The sequence below is a fragment of the Petromyzon marinus genome, unplaced genomic scaffold (genome assembly GCF_048934315.1).
Source record: "Petromyzon marinus isolate PM22_M1 ecotype Great Lakes invasive population unplaced genomic scaffold, UKy_Petmar_22M1.pri1.0 PM_Scaffold_36, whole genome shotgun sequence".
In the NCBI taxonomy this organism is placed as follows: domain Eukaryota; kingdom Metazoa; phylum Chordata; class Hyperoartia; order Petromyzontiformes; family Petromyzontidae; genus Petromyzon; species Petromyzon marinus.
Genome location: NW_027423346.1, coordinates 322,100 through 342,099, shown reverse-complemented (window position 1 = coordinate 342,099; position 20,000 = coordinate 322,100). Strand labels below are relative to the sequence as shown.

At 54.8% G+C, this 20,000-nt stretch overlaps 1 protein-coding gene across 6 annotated transcripts in view; it reads left to right on the top strand.

Moving 5' to 3' along the window:
- Window positions 1–20,000, top strand: part of LOC142923243 (uncharacterized) — a 59,750-nt gene that overhangs the window by 4,045 nt on the left and 35,705 nt on the right. For 4 of the 6 annotated variants that reach the window (XM_076064181.1, XM_076064183.1, XM_076064182.1 and 1 more), the window contains exon 2: window positions 2,128–2,262. In XM_076064181.1, coding sequence (XP_075920296.1) covers window positions 2,128–2,262 — 135 coding nt within the window. The other 2 variants (XR_012940630.1, XR_012940629.1) reach the window with 2 other exon arrangements.

The window sequence follows — 20,000 nt, the reverse complement described above, 5'->3', positions numbered from 1 at the left end:
CCATATTTTCTGTCCGTCTGCTACAGCAGAGGTGTAGGGAATTCCAACAAGACCTACATCTCTGCTTTATTGACCTGGTCAAGGCCTATGATACCATCAGTAGGCCTGGGCTCTGGGTCGTTCTTCGTGCTTTTGGAGTACCTGATCCTCTGCTCACGATCATTAAGGACCTTCATGATGGTGAGCGGGCCCGGGTAAAACTACGTGGCCGGGAGTCAGAGCCATTCCCTGTACACCTTGGGGTGCGACAGGGATGTCCTCTGGCTCCCACATTATTTAACATCTATTTTCACCACGTAGTTCGTGAAGCCTTCAATAGCTGTACCGGGGGAATCTCCATATGTTACAGATATAATGGGAGGCTGATCGATGCCCGGGTGCGGTCAAGGGATGGCTCCCTATTGCTCAACCACGTTATGTATGCTGATGATTTGGTAATAGCTGCTCAGTCAGAGGAGGAGTTGGAGACGCTGCTGCTGAGACTGGAGCGTGCCACTAAGAGATGGGGCCTTACCATCAGCCCCACCAAAACTAAGCACCTGCCTGGGTATTTTGTACCATCGGACACTCCACCCTCACAACTCCCGATCGGTGATGGGGGAGTTGTGGAGAGAGTGGAGAGTTTCCCATACCTGGGCAGTGTGCTTATGACTGGCTCCAGTTTAACAGCAGAGGTCTCACTCCGAATCAGTCGAGCGGCAATATCTTTTCATCGGTTGCGTAACGCTGTGTGGAAGCTACCTGGTCTGTCGCTCCGCACTAAGCTTCAGGTCTTCTCGGCCACGGTCATTCCCTCCCTTCTCTACGCTTGCGAAACGTGGACCCCCCTAATGGAACATCTTCGCCGGTTAGAAACATTTAGGCTGGCCTGCCTACGATCCATCCTGGGTTTAACCAGACTGGATTGTGTGAGGAGCTCACAAATCCTTGAAAGATCTGGGCAAGGTCCCATCGGTGAGCTCCTCCGGCGGGCAAGGCTGCGATGGCTGGGTCATGTAGCCCGCATGCCCAGCCACCGCATTCCGAAACAGCTTTTGTTTTGCCGGATTGAGGGGGCAAAGCGGGCGCGGCACGGGCTAGAGAGGAGATGGAGTGATGTGGTACAGGAGGACGTGGAGCTGAGTGGACTTGCCGATGACTGGTACCAGCGGTGTCAAGATCGGCCTCTGTGGAGGAGGCTCGTGAAGGAGGCTACTGGGCAGTTGGAGGCAGTCGCCCTCCAACAACAACGGAGGGCGGAGGAGCGACGCTCACAACAACGAGCGGAGCGCCGGGTGGCTAAAGCACAGCAGGTTGGCACAGTATGGGGCACAGGTGGTGCATCAGCCACTCATCTCAGTCATCTCAGTCAGTCATCTCAGCCAGTCATCTCAGTCATCTCAGTCAGTCGACCCGTGGCACCTGCTGGGTCTGCCCCGTGACCTCCTGCCAGCGGGCGTTCGACACTCCACGTGGCCTCAAGGTGCACATAGCCTGGCACCAGCGTCGTGGTGACGTCACCGCCACTTAGTGGCGAATGGCGGTTGTGTGTGTGTGTGTCTATGTGTGTGTGTGTGTCTGTGTGTGTGTCTGTGTGTGTGAGTGTCTGTCTCTGTGTCTCTGTGTGTGAGTGTGTGTCTGTCTCTGTGTGTGTCTGTGTGTGTGTGTCTCTGTGTGTGTGTGTCTCTGTCTCTGTGTGTCTGTGTGTGAGTGTGTCTTTGTCTCTCTCTGTGTGTGTGTGTGTGTCTGTGTGTGTGTGTGTGTCTGTGTGTGTGTGTGTGTGTGTCTTTGTCTCTCTCTCTGTGTGTGTGTCTCTGTGTCTGTGTGTAAGTGTGTCTTTGTCTCTCTCTGTGTGTGTGTGTGTATGTGTGAGTGTGTCTATGTGTCTGTGTCTGTGTGTGTGTGTGTCTTTGTCTCTCTCTCTGTGTGTGTGTCTCTGTGTCTGTGTGTAAGTGTATCTTTGTCTCTCTCTGTGTGTGTGTGTGTGTGTGTCTGTGTGTGTGTGTGTGTCTGTGTGTGTGTGTCTGTCTGTGTGTGTGTGTCTGTATGTGAGTGTCTGTGTGTGTGTGTGTCTGTGTGTCTGTGTGTAAGTGTATCTTTGTCTCTCTCTGTGTCTCCGTGTCTCACCCCCACCACCACCAATCCCAGTCCCCGTGTCGTCCCTCATTGAGGGATTTGCCGAGCCGGACGCCGATGAGAATGCGGTGATGATGGCTCTCTGTGCCCTGGGAGGTCACACCGGACTGTGGGGACGGTGTCTGAACCTCCCGTCACACCGGGGCGGTGAGTTACCACGTGACTCACTCACCACGTGACTCACCACGTGACTCACTCACCACGTGACTCACCACGTGTCTCACTCACCACGTGTCTCACTCACTCACCACGTGACTCACCACGTGACTCACTCACCACGTGTCTCACTCACTCACCACGTGACTCACCACGTGTCTCACTGTCTCACCGTCTCACTCACCACGTGTCTCACTCACTCACCACGTATCTCTCTCACCACGTGTCTCACTGTCTCTCTCACCACGTGACTCACCACGTGACTCACCACGTGACTCACCACGTGACTCACCACGTGTCTCACTCACCACGTGTCTCACTCACCACGTGTCTCACTCACCACGTGTCTCACTCACCACGTGTCTCACTGTCTCTCTCACCACGTGTCTCACTGTCTCACCACGTGTCTCACTGTCTCACCACGTGTCTCACTGTCTCACCACGTGTCTCACTGTCTCACTGTCTCTCTCACCACGTGTCTCTCTCACCACGTGTCTCACTCACCACGTGTCCCTCTCACCACGTGTCTCACTCACCACGTGTCTCACTCACCACGTGTCTCACTGTCTCACTGTCTCATCACGTGTCTCTCTGTCTCACTCACCACGTGTCTCACTCACTCACCACGTGTCTCACTCACCACGTGTCTCACTGTCTCTCTCACTCACTCACCACGTGACTCACCACGTGTCTCACTGTCTCACTGTCTCATCACGTGTCTCTCTGTCTCACTCACCACGTGTCTCACTCACTCACCACGTGTCTCACTCACCACGTGTCTCACGGTCTCTCTCACTCACTCACCACGTGACTCACCACGTGTCTCACTGTCTCACCACGTGTCTCACTCACCACGTGTCTCTCTGTCTCACTCACCACGTGTCTCACTCACTCACCACGTGTCTCACTCACCACGTGTCTCTCTGTGATGATGTCTCTCTGTGCCCTGGGCGGTCACACCGGACTGTGGGGACGCTGCCTGAACCTCCCGTCACACCGGGGCGGTGAGTCGTTACCACGTGACTCACCACGTGACTCACCACATGACTCACCACGTGACTCACTCACCACGTGACTCACTGTCTCACCACGTGACTCACCACGTGACTCACTCACTCACCAAGTGTCTCTCTGTCTCACCACGTGTCTCACTGTCTCACTCACCACGTGACTCACTCACTCACCACGTGTCTCACTCACCACGTGTCTCACTGTCTCTCTCACCACGTGTCTCACTGTCTCACCACGTGTCTCACTGTCTCACTCACCACGTGTCTCACTCACCACGTGTCTCACTGTCTCACTCACCACGTGTCTCACTCACCACGTGTCTCTCTCACTCACCACGTGACTCACCAAGTGTCTCACTCACCACGTGTCTCTCTCTCACTCACCACGTGTCTCTCTGTCTCACCACGTGTCTCTCTGTCTCACCACGTGTCTCTCTGTCTCACCACGTGTCTCTCTGTCTCACCACGTGTCTCACTCACTCACCACGTGTCTCTCTGTCTCACCACGTGTCTCTCTGTCTCACCACGTGTCTCTCTGTCTCACCACGTGTCTCACTCACTCACCACGTGTCTCTCTGTCTCACCACGTGTCTCACTCACTCACCACGTGTCTCTCTGTCTCACCACGTGTCTCTCTGTCTCACCACGTGACTCACTGTCTCACCACGTGACTCACTCACTCACCAAGTGTCTCTCTGTCTCACCACTTGTCTCACTGTCTCACTCACCACGTGACTCACTCACTCACCACGTGTCTCACTCACCACGTGTCTCACTGTCTCTCTCACCACGTGTCTCACTGTCTCACCACGTGTCTCACTGTCTCACTCACCACGTGTCTCACTCACCACGTGTCTCTCTCTCACTCACCACGTGTCTCTCTGTCTCACCACGTGTCTCTCTGTCTCACCACGTGTCTCTCTGTCTCACCACGTGTCTCTCTGTCTCACCACGTGTCTCACTGTCTCACCACGTGTCTCACTCACTCACCACGTGTCTCTCTGTCTCACCAAGTGTCTCTCTGTCTCACCACGTGTCTCTCTGTCTCACCACATGTCTCTCTGTCTCACCACGTGTCTCTCTGTCTCACCACGTGTCTCTCTGTCTCACCACGTGTCTCTCTGTCTCACCACGTGTCTCACTCACTCACCACGTGTCTCTCTGTCTCACCACGTGTCTCACTCACTCACCACGTGTCTCACTGTCTCACCACGTGTCTCTCTGTCTCACCACGTGTCTCACTCACTCACCACGTGTCTCTCTGTCTCACCACGTGTCTCTCTGTCTCACCACGTGTCTCACTGTCTCACCACGTGTCTCACTCACTCACCACGTGTCTCTCTGTCTCACCACGTGTCTCTCTGTCTCACCACGTGTCTCACTGTCTCACCACGTGTCTCTCTGTCTCACCACGTGTCTCACTCACTCACCACGTGTCTCTCTGTCTCACCACGTGTCTCACTCAATCACCACGTGTCTCTCTGTGTCACCACGTGTCTCACTCAATCACCACGTGTCTCTCTGTCTCACCACGTGTCTCTCTGTCTCACCACGTGTCTCTCTGTCTCACCACGTGTCTCTCTGTCTCACCACGTGTCTCACTGTCTCACCACGTGTCTCTCTGTCTCACCACGTGTCTCTCTGTCTCACCACGTGTATCTCTGTCTCACCACGTGTCTCTCTGTCTCACCACGTGTCTCTCTGTCTCACCACGTGTCTCTCTGTCTCACCACGTGTCTCTCTGTCTCACCACGTGTCTCTCTGTCTCACCACGTGTCTCTCTGTCTCACCACGTGTCTCACTGTCTCACCACGTGTCTCTCTGTCTCACCACGTGTCTCTCTGTCTCACCACGTGTCTCACTCACTCACCACGTGTCTCACTGTCTCACCCCGTGTCTCTCTGTCTCACCACGTGTCTCTCTGTCTCACCACGTGTCTCTCTGTCTCACCACGTGTCTCTCTCACTCACCACGTGTCTCTCTGTCTCACCACGTGTCTCTCTGTCTCACCACGTGTCTCACTCACTCACCACGTGTCTCACTGTCTCACCACGTGTCTCTCTGTCTCACCACGTGTCTCACTGTCTCACCACGTGTCTCTCTGTCTCACCACGTGTCTCTCTGTCTCACCACGTGTCTCTCTGTCTCACCACGTGTCTCACTCACTCACCACGTGTCTCTCTGTCTCACCACGTGTCTCTCTGTCTCACCACGTGTCTCACTCACTCACCACGTGTCTCTCTGTCTCACCACGTGTCTCTCTGTCTCACCACGTGTCTCTCTGTCTCACCACGTGTCTCTCTGTCTCACCACGTGTCTCTCTCACTCACCACGTGTCTCTCTGTCTCACCACGTGTCTCTCTGTCTCACCACGTGTCTCACTCACTCACCACGTGTCTCACTCACTCACCACGTGTCTCTCTGTCTCACCACGTGTCTCTCTGTCTCACCACATGTCTCTCTGTCTCACCACGTGTCTCATTCACTCACCACGTGTCTCTCTGTCTCATCACGTGTCTCTCTGTCTCACCACGTGTCTCTCTGTCTCACCACGTGTCTCTCTGTCTCACCACGTGTCTCACTCACCACGTGTCTCACTCACCACGTGTCTCTCTGTCTCACCACGTGTCTCTCTGTCTCACCACGTGTCTCTCTGTCTCACCACGTGTCTCTCTCACTCACCACGTGTCTCTCTGTCTCACCACGTGTCTCTCTGTCTCACCACGTGTCTCTCTGTCTCACCACGTGTCTCTCTGTCTCACCACGTGTCTCTATGTCTCACCACGTGTCTCACTCACTCACCACGTGTCTCTCTGTCTCACCACGTGTCTCACTCACTCACCACGTGTCTCTCTGTCTCACCACGTGTCTCTCTGTCTCACCACGTGTCTCTCTGTCTCACCACGTGTCTCTCTGTCTCACCACCTGTCTCACTGTCTCACCACGTGTCTCTCTGTCTCACCACGTGTCTCTCTGTCTCATCACGTGTCTCACTGTCTCACCACGTGTCTCACTCACTCACCACGTGTCTCTCTGTCTCACCACGTGTCTCTCTGTCTCACCACGTGTCTCTCTGGCTCACCACGTGTCTCTCTGTCTCACCACGTGTCTCTCTCTCACTCACCACGTGTCTCTCTGTCTCACCACGTGTCTCTCTGTCTCACCACGTGTCTCTCTGTCTCACCACGTGTCTCACTGTCTCACCACGTGTCTCTCTGTCTCACCACGTGTCTCTCTGTCTCACCACGTGTCTCTCTGTCTCACCACGTGTCTCTCTGTCTCACCACGTGTCTCTCTGTCTCACCACGTGTCTCTCTGTCTCACCACATGTCTCTCTGTCTCACCACGTGTCTCACTGTCTCACCACGTGTCTCACTCACTCACCACGTGTCTCTCTGTCTCACCACGTGTCTCTCTGTCTCACCACGTGTCTCTCTGTCTCACCATGTGTCTCACTCACTCACCACATGTCTCTCTGTCTCACCACGTGTCTCACTCACTCACCACGTGTCTCTCTGTCTCACCACGTGTCTCTCTGTCTCACCACGTGTCTCACTCACTCACCACGTGTCTCTCTGTCTCACCACGTGTCTCTCTGTCTCACCACGTGTCTCTCTGTCTCACCACGTCTCTCACTCACTCACCACGTGTCTCTCTGTCTCACCACGTGTCTCACTCACTCACCACGTGTCTCTCTGTCTCACCACGTGTCTCACCACGTGTCTCTCTGTCTCACCACCTGTCTCTCTGTCTCACCACGTGTCTCACTGTCTCACCACGTGTCTCTCTGTCTCACCACGTGTCTCTCTGTCTCACCACGTGTCTCTCTGTCTCATCACGTGTCTCTCTATCTCACCACGTGTCTCTCTGTCTCACCACGTGTCTCTCTGTCTCACCACGTGTCTCACTGTCTCACCACGTGTCTCTCTGTCTCACCACGTGTCTCTCTGTCTCACCACGTGTCTCTCTGTCTCACCACGTGTCTCACTGTCTCACCACGTGTCTCTCTGTCTCACCACGTGTCTCACTCACTCACCACGTGTCTCTCTGTCTCACCACGTGTCTCTCTGTCTCACCACGTGTCTCACTGTCTCACCACGTGTCTCTCTGTCTCACCACGTGTCTCTCTGTCTCACCACGTGTCTCTCTGTCTCACCACGTGTCTCTCTGTCTCACCACGTGTCTCACTCACTCACCACGTGTCTCTCTGTCTCACCACGTGTCTCTCTGTCTTACCACGTGTCTCTCTGTCTCACCACGTGTCTCTCTGTCTCACCACGTGTCTCACTCACTCACCACGTGTCTCTCTGTCTCACCACGTGTCTCACTCACTCACCACGTGTCTCTCTGTCTCACCACGTGTCTCTCTGTCTCACCACGTGTCTCTCTGTCTCACCACGTGTCTCTCTGTCTCACCACGTGTCTCTCTGTCTCACCACGTGTCTCACTCACTCACCACGTGTCTCTCTGTCTCACCACGTGTCTCTCTGTCTCACCACGTGTCTCACTGTCTCACCACGTGTCTCACTGTCTCACCACGTGTCTCACTCACTCACCACGTGTCTCTCTGTCTCACCACGTGTCTCTCTGTCTCACCACGTGTCTCTCTGTCTCACCACGTGTCTCACTGTCTCACCACGTGTCTCTCTGTCTCACCACGTGTCTCTCTGTCTCACCACGTGTCTCTCTGTCTCACCACGTGTCTCACTCACTCACCACGTGTCTCACTCACTCACCACGTGTCTCACTGTCTCACCACGTGTCTCTCTGTCTCACCACGTGTCTCACTCACTCACCACGTGTCTCTCTGTCTCACCACGTGTCTCTCTGTCTCACCACGTGTCTCACTCACTCACCACGTGTCTCACTGTCTCACCACGTGTCTCTCTGTCTCACCACGTGTCTCTCTGTCTCACCACGTGTCTCTCTGTCTCACCACGTGTCTCTCTGTCTCACCACGTGTCTCTCTGTCTCACCACGTGTCTCACTCACTCACCACGTGTCTCTCTGTCTCACCACGTGTCTCTCTGTCTCATCACGTGTCTCACTGTCTCACCACGTGTCTCACTCACTCACCACGTGTCTCTCTGTCTCACCACGTGTCTCTCTGTCTCACCACGTGTCTCACTGTCTCACCACGTGTCTCTCTGTCTCACCACGTGTCTCTCTGTCTCACCACGTGTCTCTCTGTCTCACCACGTGTCTCACTCACTCACCACGTGTCTCTCTGTCTCACCACGTGTCTCTCTGTCTCACCACGTGTCTCTCTGTCTCACCACGTGTCTCTCTGTCTCACCACGTGTCTCACTCACTCACCACGTGTCTCTCTGTCTCACCACGTGTCTCACTGTCTCACCACGTGTCTCTCTGTCTCACCACGTGTCTCACTCACTCACCACGTGTCTCTCTGTCTCACCACGTGTCTCTCTGTCTCACCCCGTGTCTCACTCACTCACCACGTGTCTCTCTGTCTCACCACGTGTCTCTCTGTCTCACCACGTGTCTCTCTGTCTCACCACGTGTCTCACTCACTCACCACGTGTCTCTCTGTCTCACCACGTGTCTCTCTGTCTCACCACGTGTCTCACTGTCTCACCACGTGTCTCTCTGTCTCACCACGTGTCTCACTCACTCACCACGTGTCTCTCTGTCTCACCACGTGTCTCTCTGTCTCACCACGTGTCTCTCTCACTCACCACGTGTCTCTCTGTCTCACCACGTGTCTCTCTGTCTCACCACGTGTCTCTCTGTCTCACCACGTGTCTCTCTGTCTCACCACGTGTCTCACTCACTCACCACGTGTCTCACTGTCTCACCACGTGTCTCTCTGTCTCACCACGTGTCTCTCTGTCTCACCACGTGTCTCTCTGTCTCACCACTTGTCTCTCTGTCTCACCACGTGTCTCTCTGTCTCACCACGTGTCTCACCCACTCACCACGTGTCTCTCTGTCTCACCACGTGTCTCTCTCACTCACCACGTGTCTCTCTGTCTCACCACGTGTCTCTCTGTCTCACCACATGTCTCTCTGTCTCACCACGTGTCTCTCTGTCTCACCACGTGTCTCTCTGTCTCACCACGTGTCTCTCTGTCTCATCACGTGTCTCACTGTCTCACCACGTGTCTCACTCACTCACCACGTGTCTCTCTGTCTCACCACGTGTCTCACTCACTCACCATGTGTCTCACTGTCTCACTCACCACGTGTCTCTCTCACTCACCACGTGTCTTTCTGTCTCACCACGTGTCTCTCTGTCTCACCACGTGTCTCACTCACTCACCACGTGTCTCTCTGTCTCACCACGTGTCTCTCTGTCTCACCACGTGTCTCTCTGTCTCACCACGTGTCTCTCTGTCTCACCACGTGTCTCACTCACTCACCACGTGTCTCTCTGTCTCACCACGTGTCTCTCTGTCTCACCACGTGTCTCTCTGTCTCACCACGTGTCTCTCTCACTCACCACGTGTCTCTGTCTCACCACGTGTCTCTCTGTCTCACCACGTGTCTCTCTGTCTCACCACGTGTCTCTCTGTCTCACCACATGTCTCTCTGTCTCACCACGTGTCTCACTCACTCACCACGTGTCTCTCTGTCTCACCACGTGTCTCTCTGTCTCACCACGTGTCTTACTCACTCACCACGTGTCTCTCTGTCTCACCACGTGTCTCTCACTCACTCACCACGTGTCTCTCTGTCTCACCACGTGTCTCTCTGTCTCACCACGTGTCTCACTCATTCACCACGTGTCTCTCTGTCTCACCACGTGTCTCACTGTCTCACCACGTGTCTCACTCACTCACCACGTGTCTCTCTGTCTCACCACGTGTCTCTCTGTCTCACCACGTGTCTCACTGTCTCACCACGTGTCTCTCTGTCTCACCACGTGTCTCTCTGTCTCACCACGTGTCTCTCTGTCTCACCACGTGTCTCTCTCTCTCACCACGTGTCTCTCTGTCTCACCACGTGTCTCTCTGTCTCACCACGTGTCTCACTCACTCACCACGTGTCTCTCTGTCTCACCACGTGTCTCTCTGTCTCACCACGTGTCTCTCTGTCTCACCACGTGTCTCTCTCTCTCACCACGTGTCTCTCTGTCTCACCACGTGTCTCTCTGTCTCACCACGTGTCTCACTGTCTCACCACGTGTCTCACTCACTCACCACGTGTCTCTCTGTCTCACCACGTGTCTCTCTGTCTCACCACGTGTCTCTCTGTCTCACCACGTGTCTCTCTGTCTCACCACGTGTCTCTCTGTCTCACCACGTGTCTCACTCACTCACCACGTGTCTCACTCACTCACCACGTGTCTCTCTGTCTCACCACGTGTCTCTCTGTCTCACCACGTGTCTCTCTGTCTCACCACGTGTCTCACTCACTCACCACGTGTCTCTCTGTCTCACCACGTGTCTCTCTGTCTCACCACGTGTCTCTCTGTCTCACCACGTGTCTCTCTCACTCACCACGTGTCTCTGTCTCACCACGTGTCTCTCTGTCTCACCACGTGTCTCTCTGTCTCACCACGTGTCTCTCTGTCTCACCACATGTCTCTCTGTCTCACCACGTGTCTCACTCACTCACCACGTGTCTCTCTGTCTCACCACGTGTCTCTCTGTCTCACCACGTGTCTTACTCACTCACCACGTGTCTCTCTGTCTCACCACGTGTCTCTCACTCACTCACCACGTGTCTCTCTGTCTCACCACGTGTCTCTCTGTCTCACCACGTGTCTCACTCATTCACCACGTGTCTCTCTGTCTCACCACGTGTCTCTCTGTCTCACCACGTGTCTCTCTCTCTCACCACGTGTCTCTCTGTCTCACCACGTGTCTCTCTGTCTCACCACGTGTCTCACTGTCTCACCACGTGTCTCACTCACTCACCACGTGTCTCTCTGTCTCACCACGTGTCTCTCTGTCTCACCACGTGTCTCTCTGTCTCACCACGTGTCTCTCTGTCTCACCACGTGTCTCTCTGTCTCACCACGTGTCTCACTCACTCACCACGTGTCTCACTCACTCACCACGTGTCTCTCTGTCTCACCACGTGTCTCTCTGTCTCACCACGTGTCTCTCTGTCTCACCACGTGTCTCACTCACTCACCACGTGTCTCTCTGTCTCACCACGTGTCTCTCTGTCTCACCACGTGTCTCTCTGTCTCACCACGTGTCTCTCTCACTCACCACGTGTCTCTGTCTCACCACGTGTCTCTCTGTCTCACCACGTGTCTCTCTGTCTCACCACGTGTCTCTCTGTCTCACCACGTGTCTCTCTGTCTCACCACATGTCTCTCTGTCTCACCACGTGTCTCACTCACTCACCACGTGTCTCTCTGTCTCACCACGTGTCTCTCTGTCTCACCACGTGTCTTACTCACTCACCACGTGTCTCTCTGTCTCACCACGTGTCTCTCACTCACTCACCACGTGTCTCTCTGTCTCACCACGTGTCTCTCTGTCTCACCACGTGTCTCACTCATTCACCACGTGTCTCTCTGTCTCACCACGTGTCTCACTGTCTCACCACGTGTCTCACTCACTCACCACGTGTCTCTCTGTCTCACCACGTGTCTCTCTGTCTCACCACGTGTCTCACTGTCTCACCACGTGTCTCTCTGTCTCACCACGTGTCTCTCTGTCTCACCACGTGTCTCTCTGTCTCACCACGTGTCTCTCTCTCTCACCACGTGTCTCTCTGTCTCACCACGTGTCTCTCTGTCTCACCACGTGTCTCACTCACTCACCACGTGTCTCTCTGTCTCACCACGTGTCTCTCTGTCTCACCACGTGTCTCTCTGTCTCACCACGTGTCTCTCTCTCTCACCACGTGTCTCTCTGTCTCACCACGTGTCTCTCTGTCTCACCACGTGTCTCACTGTCTCACCACGTGTCTCACTCACTCACCACGTGTCTCTCTGTCTCACCACGTGTCTCTCTGTCTCACCACGTGTCTCTCTGTCTCACCACGTGTCTCTCTGTCTCACCACGTGTCTCTCTGTCTCACCACGTGTCTCACTCACTCACCACGTGTCTCACTCACTCACCACGTGTCTCTCTGTCTCACCACGTGTCTCTCTGTCTCACCACGTGTCTCTCTGTCTCACCACGTGTCTCACTCACTCACCACGTGTCTCTCTCTCTCACCACGTGTCTCACTCACTCACCACGTGTCTCTCTGTCTCACCACGTGTCTCTCTGTCTCACCACGTGTCTCTCTGTCTCACCACGTGTCTCTCTGTCTCACCACGTGTCTCACTCACTCACCACGTGTCTCTCTGTCTCACCACGTGTCTCACTGTCTCACCACGTGTCTCTCTGTCTCACTCACCACGTGTCTCTCTGTCTCACCACGTGTCTCTCTGTCTCACTCACCACGTGTCTCTCTGTCTCACCACGTGTCTCTCTGTCTCACTCACCACGTGTCTCTCTGTCTCACCACGTGTCTCTCTGTCTCACCACGTGTCTCGCTGTCTCACCACGTGTCTCTCTGTCTCACCACGTGTCTCTCTGTCTCACCACGTGTCTCGCTGTCTCACCACGTGTCTCTCTGTCTCACCACGTGTCTCTATGTCTCACCACGTGTCTCACTCACTCACCACGTGTCTCTCTGTCTCACCACGTGTCTCTCTGTCTCACCACGTGTCTCTCTGTCTCACCACGTGTCTCTCTCACTCACCACGTGTCTCTCTGTCTCACCACGTGTCTCACTGTCTCACCACGTGTCTCACTGTCTCACCACGTGTCTCTCTGTCTCACCACGTGTCTCTCTGTCTCACCACGTGTCTCTCTGTCTCACCACGTGTCTCTCTGTCTCACCACGTGTCTCTCTGTCTCACCACGTGTCTCACCACGTGTCTCTCTGTCTCACCACGTGTCTCTCTGTCTCACCACGTGTCTCTCTGTCTCACCACGTGTCTCTCTGTCTCACCACGTGTCTCTCTGTCTCACCACGTGTCTCTCTGTCTCACCACGTGTCTCTCTGTCTCACCACGTGTCTCACTCACTCACCACGTGTCTCACTCACTCACCACGTGTCTCACTCACCACGTGTCTCTCTGTCTCACCACGTGTCTCTCTGTCTCACCACGTGTCTCTCTGTCTCACCACGTGTCTGTCTGTCTCACCACGTGTCTCACTGTCTCACCACGTGTCTCTCTGTCTCACCACGTGTCTCACTCACTCACCACGTGTCTCTCTGTCTCACCACGTGTCTCTCTGTCTCACCACGTGTCTCTCTCACTCACCACGTGTCTCTCTGTCTCACCACGTGTCTCTCTGTCTCACCACGTGTCTCTCTGTCTCACCACGTGTCTCTCTGTCTCACCACGTGTCTCTCTGTCTCACCACGTGTCTCACTGTCTCACCACGTGCCTCACTGTCTCACCACGTGTCTCTGTGTCTCACCACGTGTCTCTCTGTCTCACCACGTGTCTCTGTCTCACTCACCACGTGTCTCACTCACTCACCACGTGTCTCTATGTCTCACCACGTGTCTCTCTGTCTCACCACGTGTCTCTCTGTCTCACCACGTGTCTCACTCACTCACCACGTGTCTCACTGTCTCACCACGTGTCTCTCTGTCTCACCACGTGTCTCTCTGTCTCACCACGTGTCTCTCTGTCTCACCACGTGTCTCACTGTCTCACCACGTGTCTCTCTGTCTCACCACGTGTCTCACTGTCTCACCACGTGTCTCTCTCACTCACCCCGTGTCTCTCTGTCTCACCACGTGTCTCACTGTCTCACCACGTGTCTCACTGTCTCACCACGTGTCTCACTGTCTCACCACGTGTCTCTCTCACTCACCCCGTGTCTCTCTGTCTCACCACGTGTCTCACTCACTCACCACGTGTCTCTCTGTCTCACCACGTGTCTCTCTGTCTCACCACGTGTCTCACTCACTCACCACGTGTCTCTCTGTCTCACCACGTGTCTCACTGTCTCACCACGTGTCTCACTCACCACGTGTCTCTCTGTCTCACCACTTGTCTCACTCACTCACCACGTGTCTCTCTGTCTCACCACGTGTCTCTCTGTCTCACCACGTGTCTCACTCACTCACCACGTGTCTCACTGTCTCACCACGTGTCTCTCTGTCTCACCACGTGTCTCTCTGTCTCACCACGTGTCTCTCTGTCTCACCACGTGTCTCACTGTCTCACCACGTGTCTCTCTGTCTCACCACGTGTCTCACTGTCTCACCACGTGTCTCTCTGTCTCACCACGTGTCTCTCTGTCTCACCACGTGTCTCTCTGTCTCACCACGTGTCTCACTCACTCACCACGTGTCTCTATGTCTCACCACGTGTCTCACTCACTCACCACGTGTCTCTCTGTCTCACCACGTGTCTCTCTGTCTCACCACGTGTCTCTCTGTTTCACCACGTGTCTCTCTGTCTCACCACGTGTCTCTCTGTCTCACCATGTGTCTCACTCACTCACCACATGTCTCTCTGTCTCACCACGTGTCTCACTCACTCACCACGTGTCTCTCTGTCTCACCACGTGTCTCTCTGTCTCACCACGTGTCTCACTCACTCACCACGTGTCTCTCTGTCTCACCACGTGTCTCACCACGTGTCTCTCTGTCTCACCACCTGTCTCTCTGTCTCACCACGTGTCTCACTGTCTCACCACGTGTCTCTCTGTCTCACCACGTGTCTCTCTGTCTCACCACGTGTCTCTCTGTCTCATCACGTGTCTCTCTATCTCACCACGTGTCTCTCTGTCTCACCACGTGTCTCTCTGTCTCACCACGTGTCTCACTGTCTCACCACGTGTCTCTCTGTCTCACCACGTGTCTCTCTGTCTCACCACGTGTCTCTCTGTCTCACCACGTGTCTCACTGTCTCACCACGTGTCTCTCTGTCTCACCACGTGTCTCACTCACTCACCACGTGTCTCTCTGTCTCACCACGTGTCTCTCTGTCTCACCACGTGTCTCACTGTCTCACCACGTGTCTCTCTGTCTCACCACGTGTCTCTCTGTCTCACCACGTGTCTCTCTGTCTCACCACGTGTCTCTCTGTCTCACCACGTGTCTCACTCACTCACCACGTGTCTCTCTGTCTCACCACGTGTCTCTCTGTCTTACCACGTGTCTCTCTGTCTCACCACGTGTCTCTCTGTCTCACCACGTGTCTCACTCACTCACCACGTGTCTCTCTGTCTCACCACGTGTCTCACTCACTCACCACGTGTCTCTCTGTCTCACCACGTGTCTCTCTGTCTCACCACGTGTCTCTCTGTCTCACCACGTGTCTCTCTGTCTCACCACGTGTCTCTCTGTCTCACCACGTGTCTCACTCACTCACCACGTGTCTCTCTGTCTCACCACGTGTCTCTCTGTCTCACCACGTGTCTCACTGTCTCACCACGTGTCTCACTGTCTCACCACGTGTCTCACTCACTCACCACGTGTCTCTCTGTCTCACCACGTGTCTCACTGTCTCACCACGTGTCTCTCTGTCTCACCACGTGTCTCTCTGTCTCACCACGTGTCTCTCTGTCTCACCACGTGTCTCTCTGTCTCACCACGTGTCTCACTCACTCACCACGTGTCTCTCTGTCTCACCACGTGTCTCTCTGTCTCACCACGTGTCTCACTGTCTCACCACGTGTCTCTCTGTCTCACCACGTGTCTCACTCACTCACCACGTGTCTCTCTGTCTCACCACGTGTCTCTCTGTCTCACCACGTGTCTCACTCACTCACCACGTGTCTCTCTGTCTCACCACGTGTCTCTCAGTCTCACCACGTGTCTCTCTGTCTCACCACGTGTCTCTCTGTCTCACCACGTGTCTCTCTGTCTCACCACGTGTCTCACTGTCTCACCACGTGTCTCTGTGTCTCACCACGTGTCTCACTGTCTCACCACGTGTCTCTCTGTCTCACTCACCACGTGTCTCTCTGTCTCACCACGTGTCTCTCTGTCTCACCACGTGTCTCTCTGTCTCACCACGTGTCTCTCTGTCTCACCACGTGTCTCACTGTCTCACCACGTGTCTCTCTGTCTCACCACGTGTCTCTCTCACTCACCACGTGTCTCTCTGTCTCACCACGTGTCTCTCTGTCTCACCACGTGTCTCTCTCTCTCACCACGTGTCTCACTGTCTCACCACGTGTCTCTCTGTCTCACCACGTGTCTCTCTGTCTCACCACGTGTCTCTCACTCACTCACCACGTATCTCTCTGTCTCACCACGTGTCTCTCTGTCTCACCACGTGTCTCTCTGTCTCACCACGTGTCTCTCTGTCTCACCACGTGTCTCTCTGTCTCACCACGTGTCTCTCTGTCTCACCACGTGTCTCTCTGTCTCACCACGTGTCTCTCTGTCTCACCACGTGTCTCTCTGTCTCACCACGTGTCTCACTCATTCACCACGTGTCTCACTGTCTCACCACGTGTCTCTCTGTCTCACCACGTGTCTCTCTGTCTCACCACGTGTCTCACTCACTCACCACGTGTCTCTCTGTCTCACCACGTGTCTCTCTGTCTCACCACGTGTCTCTATGTCTCACCACGTGTCTCTCTGTCTCACCACGTGTCTCTCTGTCTCACCACGTGTCTCTCTGTCTCACCACGTGTCTCTCTCTCACTCACCACGTGTCTCTCTGTCTCACCACGTGTCTCTCTGTCTCACCACGTGTCTCACTGTCTCACCACGTGTCTCTCTGTCTCACCACGTGTCTCACTCACTCACCACGTGTCTCTCTGTCTCACCACGTGTCTCTCTATCTCACCACGTGTCTCTCTGTCTCACCACGTGTCTCTCTGTCTCACCACGTGTCTCACTGACTCACCACGTGTCTCTCTGTCTCACCACGTGTCTCTCTGTCTCACCACGTGTCTCTCTGTCTCACCACGTGTCTCACTGTCTCACCACGTGTCTCTCTGTCTCACCACGTGTCTCTCTGTCTCACCACGTGTCTCACTCACTCACCACGTGTCTCACTCACTCACCACGTGTCTCTCTGTCTCACCACGTGTCTCTCTGTCTCACCACGTGTCTCTCTGTCTCACCACGTGTCTCACTGTCTCACCACGTGTCTCTCTGTCTCACCACGTGTCTCACTGTCTCACCACGTGTCTCACTGTCTCACCACGTGTCTCTCTGTCTCACCACGTGTCTCACTGTCTCACCACGTGTCTCTCTCTCACTCACCACGTGTCTCTCTGTCACACCACGTGTCTCTCTGTCTCACCACGTGTCTCTCTGTCTCACCACGTGTCTCACTGTCTCACCACGTGTCTCTCTGTCTCACCACGTGTCTCTCTGTCTCACCACGTGTCTCTCACTCACTCACCACGTGTCTCTCTGTCTCACCACGTGTCTCTCTGTCTCACCACGTGTCTCTCTGTCTCACCACGTGTCTCTCTGTCTCACCTCGTGTCTCACTCACTCACCACGTGTCTCTCTGTCTCACCACGTGTCTCTCTGTCTCACCACGTGTCTCTCTGTCTCACCACGTGTCTCTCTGTCTCTCTCACCACGTGTCTCTCTGTCTCACCACGTGTCTCACTCACTCACCACGTGTCTCTCTGTCTAACCACGTGTCTCTCTGTCTCACCACGTGTCTCTCTGTCTCACCACGTGTCTCTCTGTCTCACCACGTGTCTCTCTGTCTCACCACGTGTCTCTCTGTCTCACCACGTGTCTCTCTGTCTCACCACGTGTCTCACTGTCTCACTCACCACGTGTCTCACTGTCTCACCACGTGTCTCACTCACTCACCACGTGTCTCTCTGTCTCACCACGTGTCTCTCTGTCTCACCACGTGTCTCTCTGTCTCACCACGTGTCTCTCACTCACTCACCACGTGTCTCACTCACTCACCACGTGTCTCTCTGTCTCACCACGTGTCTCACTCACTTACCACGTGTCTCTCTGTCTCACCACGTGTCTCACTCACTCACCACGTGTCTCTCTGTCTCACCACGTGTCTCACTCACTCACCACGTGTCTCTCTGTCTCACCACGTGTCTCTCTGTATCACCACGTGTCTCACTCACTCACCACGTGTCTCTCTGTCTCACCACGTGTCTCTCTGTCTCACCACGTGTCTCTCTGTCTCACCACGTGTCTCACTCACTCACCACGTGTCTCACTGTCTCACCACGTGTCTCTCTGTCTCACCACGTGTCTCTCTGTCTCACCACGTGTCTCTCTGTCTCACCACGTGTCTCACTCACTCAACACGTGTCTCTCTGTCTCACCACGTGTCTCACTGTCTCACCACGTGTCTCTCTGGCTCACCACGTGTCTCTCTGTCTCACCACGTGTCTCACTCACTCACCACGTGTCTCACTCACTCACCACGTGTCTCTCTGTCTCACCACGTGTCTCTCTGTCTCACCACGTGTCTCTCTGTCTCACCACATGTCTCTCTGTCTCACCACGTGTCTCTCTGTCTCACCACGTGTCTCTCTGTCTCACCACGTGTCTCTCTGTCTCACCACGTGTCTCACTGTCTCACCACGTGTCTCTCTGTCTCACCACGTGTCTCACTCACTCACCACGTGTCTCTCTGTCTCACCACGTGTCTCACTGTCTCACCACGTGTCTCTCTGTCTCACCACGTGTCTCACTGTCTCACCACGTGTCTCACTCACTCACCACGTGTCTCTCTGTCTCACCACGTGTCTCTCTGTCTCACCACGTGTCTCACTGTCTCACCACGTGTCTCTCTGTCTCACCACGTGTCTCTCTCACTCACCACGTGTCTCTCTGTCTCACCACGTGTCTCTCTGTCTCACCACGTGTCTCTCTGTCTCACCACGTGTCTCTCTGTCTCACCACGTGTCTCTCTCACTCACCACGTGTCTCTCTGTCTCACCACGTGTCTCTCTGTCTCACCACGTGTCTCTCTGTCTCACCACGTGTCTCTCTGTCTCACCACGTGTCTCTCTGTCTCACCACGTGTCTCTCTGTCTCACCACGTGTCTCTCTGTCTCACCACATGTCTCACTCACTCACCACGTGTCTCACTGTCTCACCACGTGTCTCTCTGTCTCACCACGTGTCTCTCTGTCTCACCACGTGTCTCTCTGTCTCACCACGTGTCTCTCTGTCTCACCACGTGTCTCTCTGTCTCACCACGTGTCTCTCTGTCTCACCACGTGTCTCTCTGTCTCACCACGTGTCTCACCACGTGTCTCTCTGTCTCACCACGTGTCTCTCTGTCTCACCACGTGTCTCTCTTTCTCACTACGTGTCTCTCTGTCTCACCACGTGTCTCTCTGTCTCACCACGTGTCTCACTCACTCACCACGTGTCTCACTCACTCACCACGTGTCTCTCTGTCTCACCACGTGTCTCACTCACTCACCACGTGTCTCTCTGTCTCACCACGTGTCTCTCTCACTCACCACGTGTCTCTCTCACTCACCACGTGTCTCTCTGTCTCACCACGTGTCTCACTGTCTCACCACGTGTCTCTCTGTCTCACCACGTGTCTCTCTGTCTCACCACGTGTCTCTCTGTCTCACCACGTGTCTCACTCACTCACCACGTGTCTCTCTGTCTCACCACGTGTCTCTCTGTCTCACCACGTGTCTCTCTGTCTCACCACGTGTCTCACTCACTCACCACGTGTCTCACTCACTCACCACGTGTCTCTCTGTCTCACCACGTGTCTCTCTGTCTCACCACGTGTCTCTCTGTCTCACCACGTGTCTCTCTGTCTCACCACGTGTCTCACTCACTCACCACGTGTCTCACTCA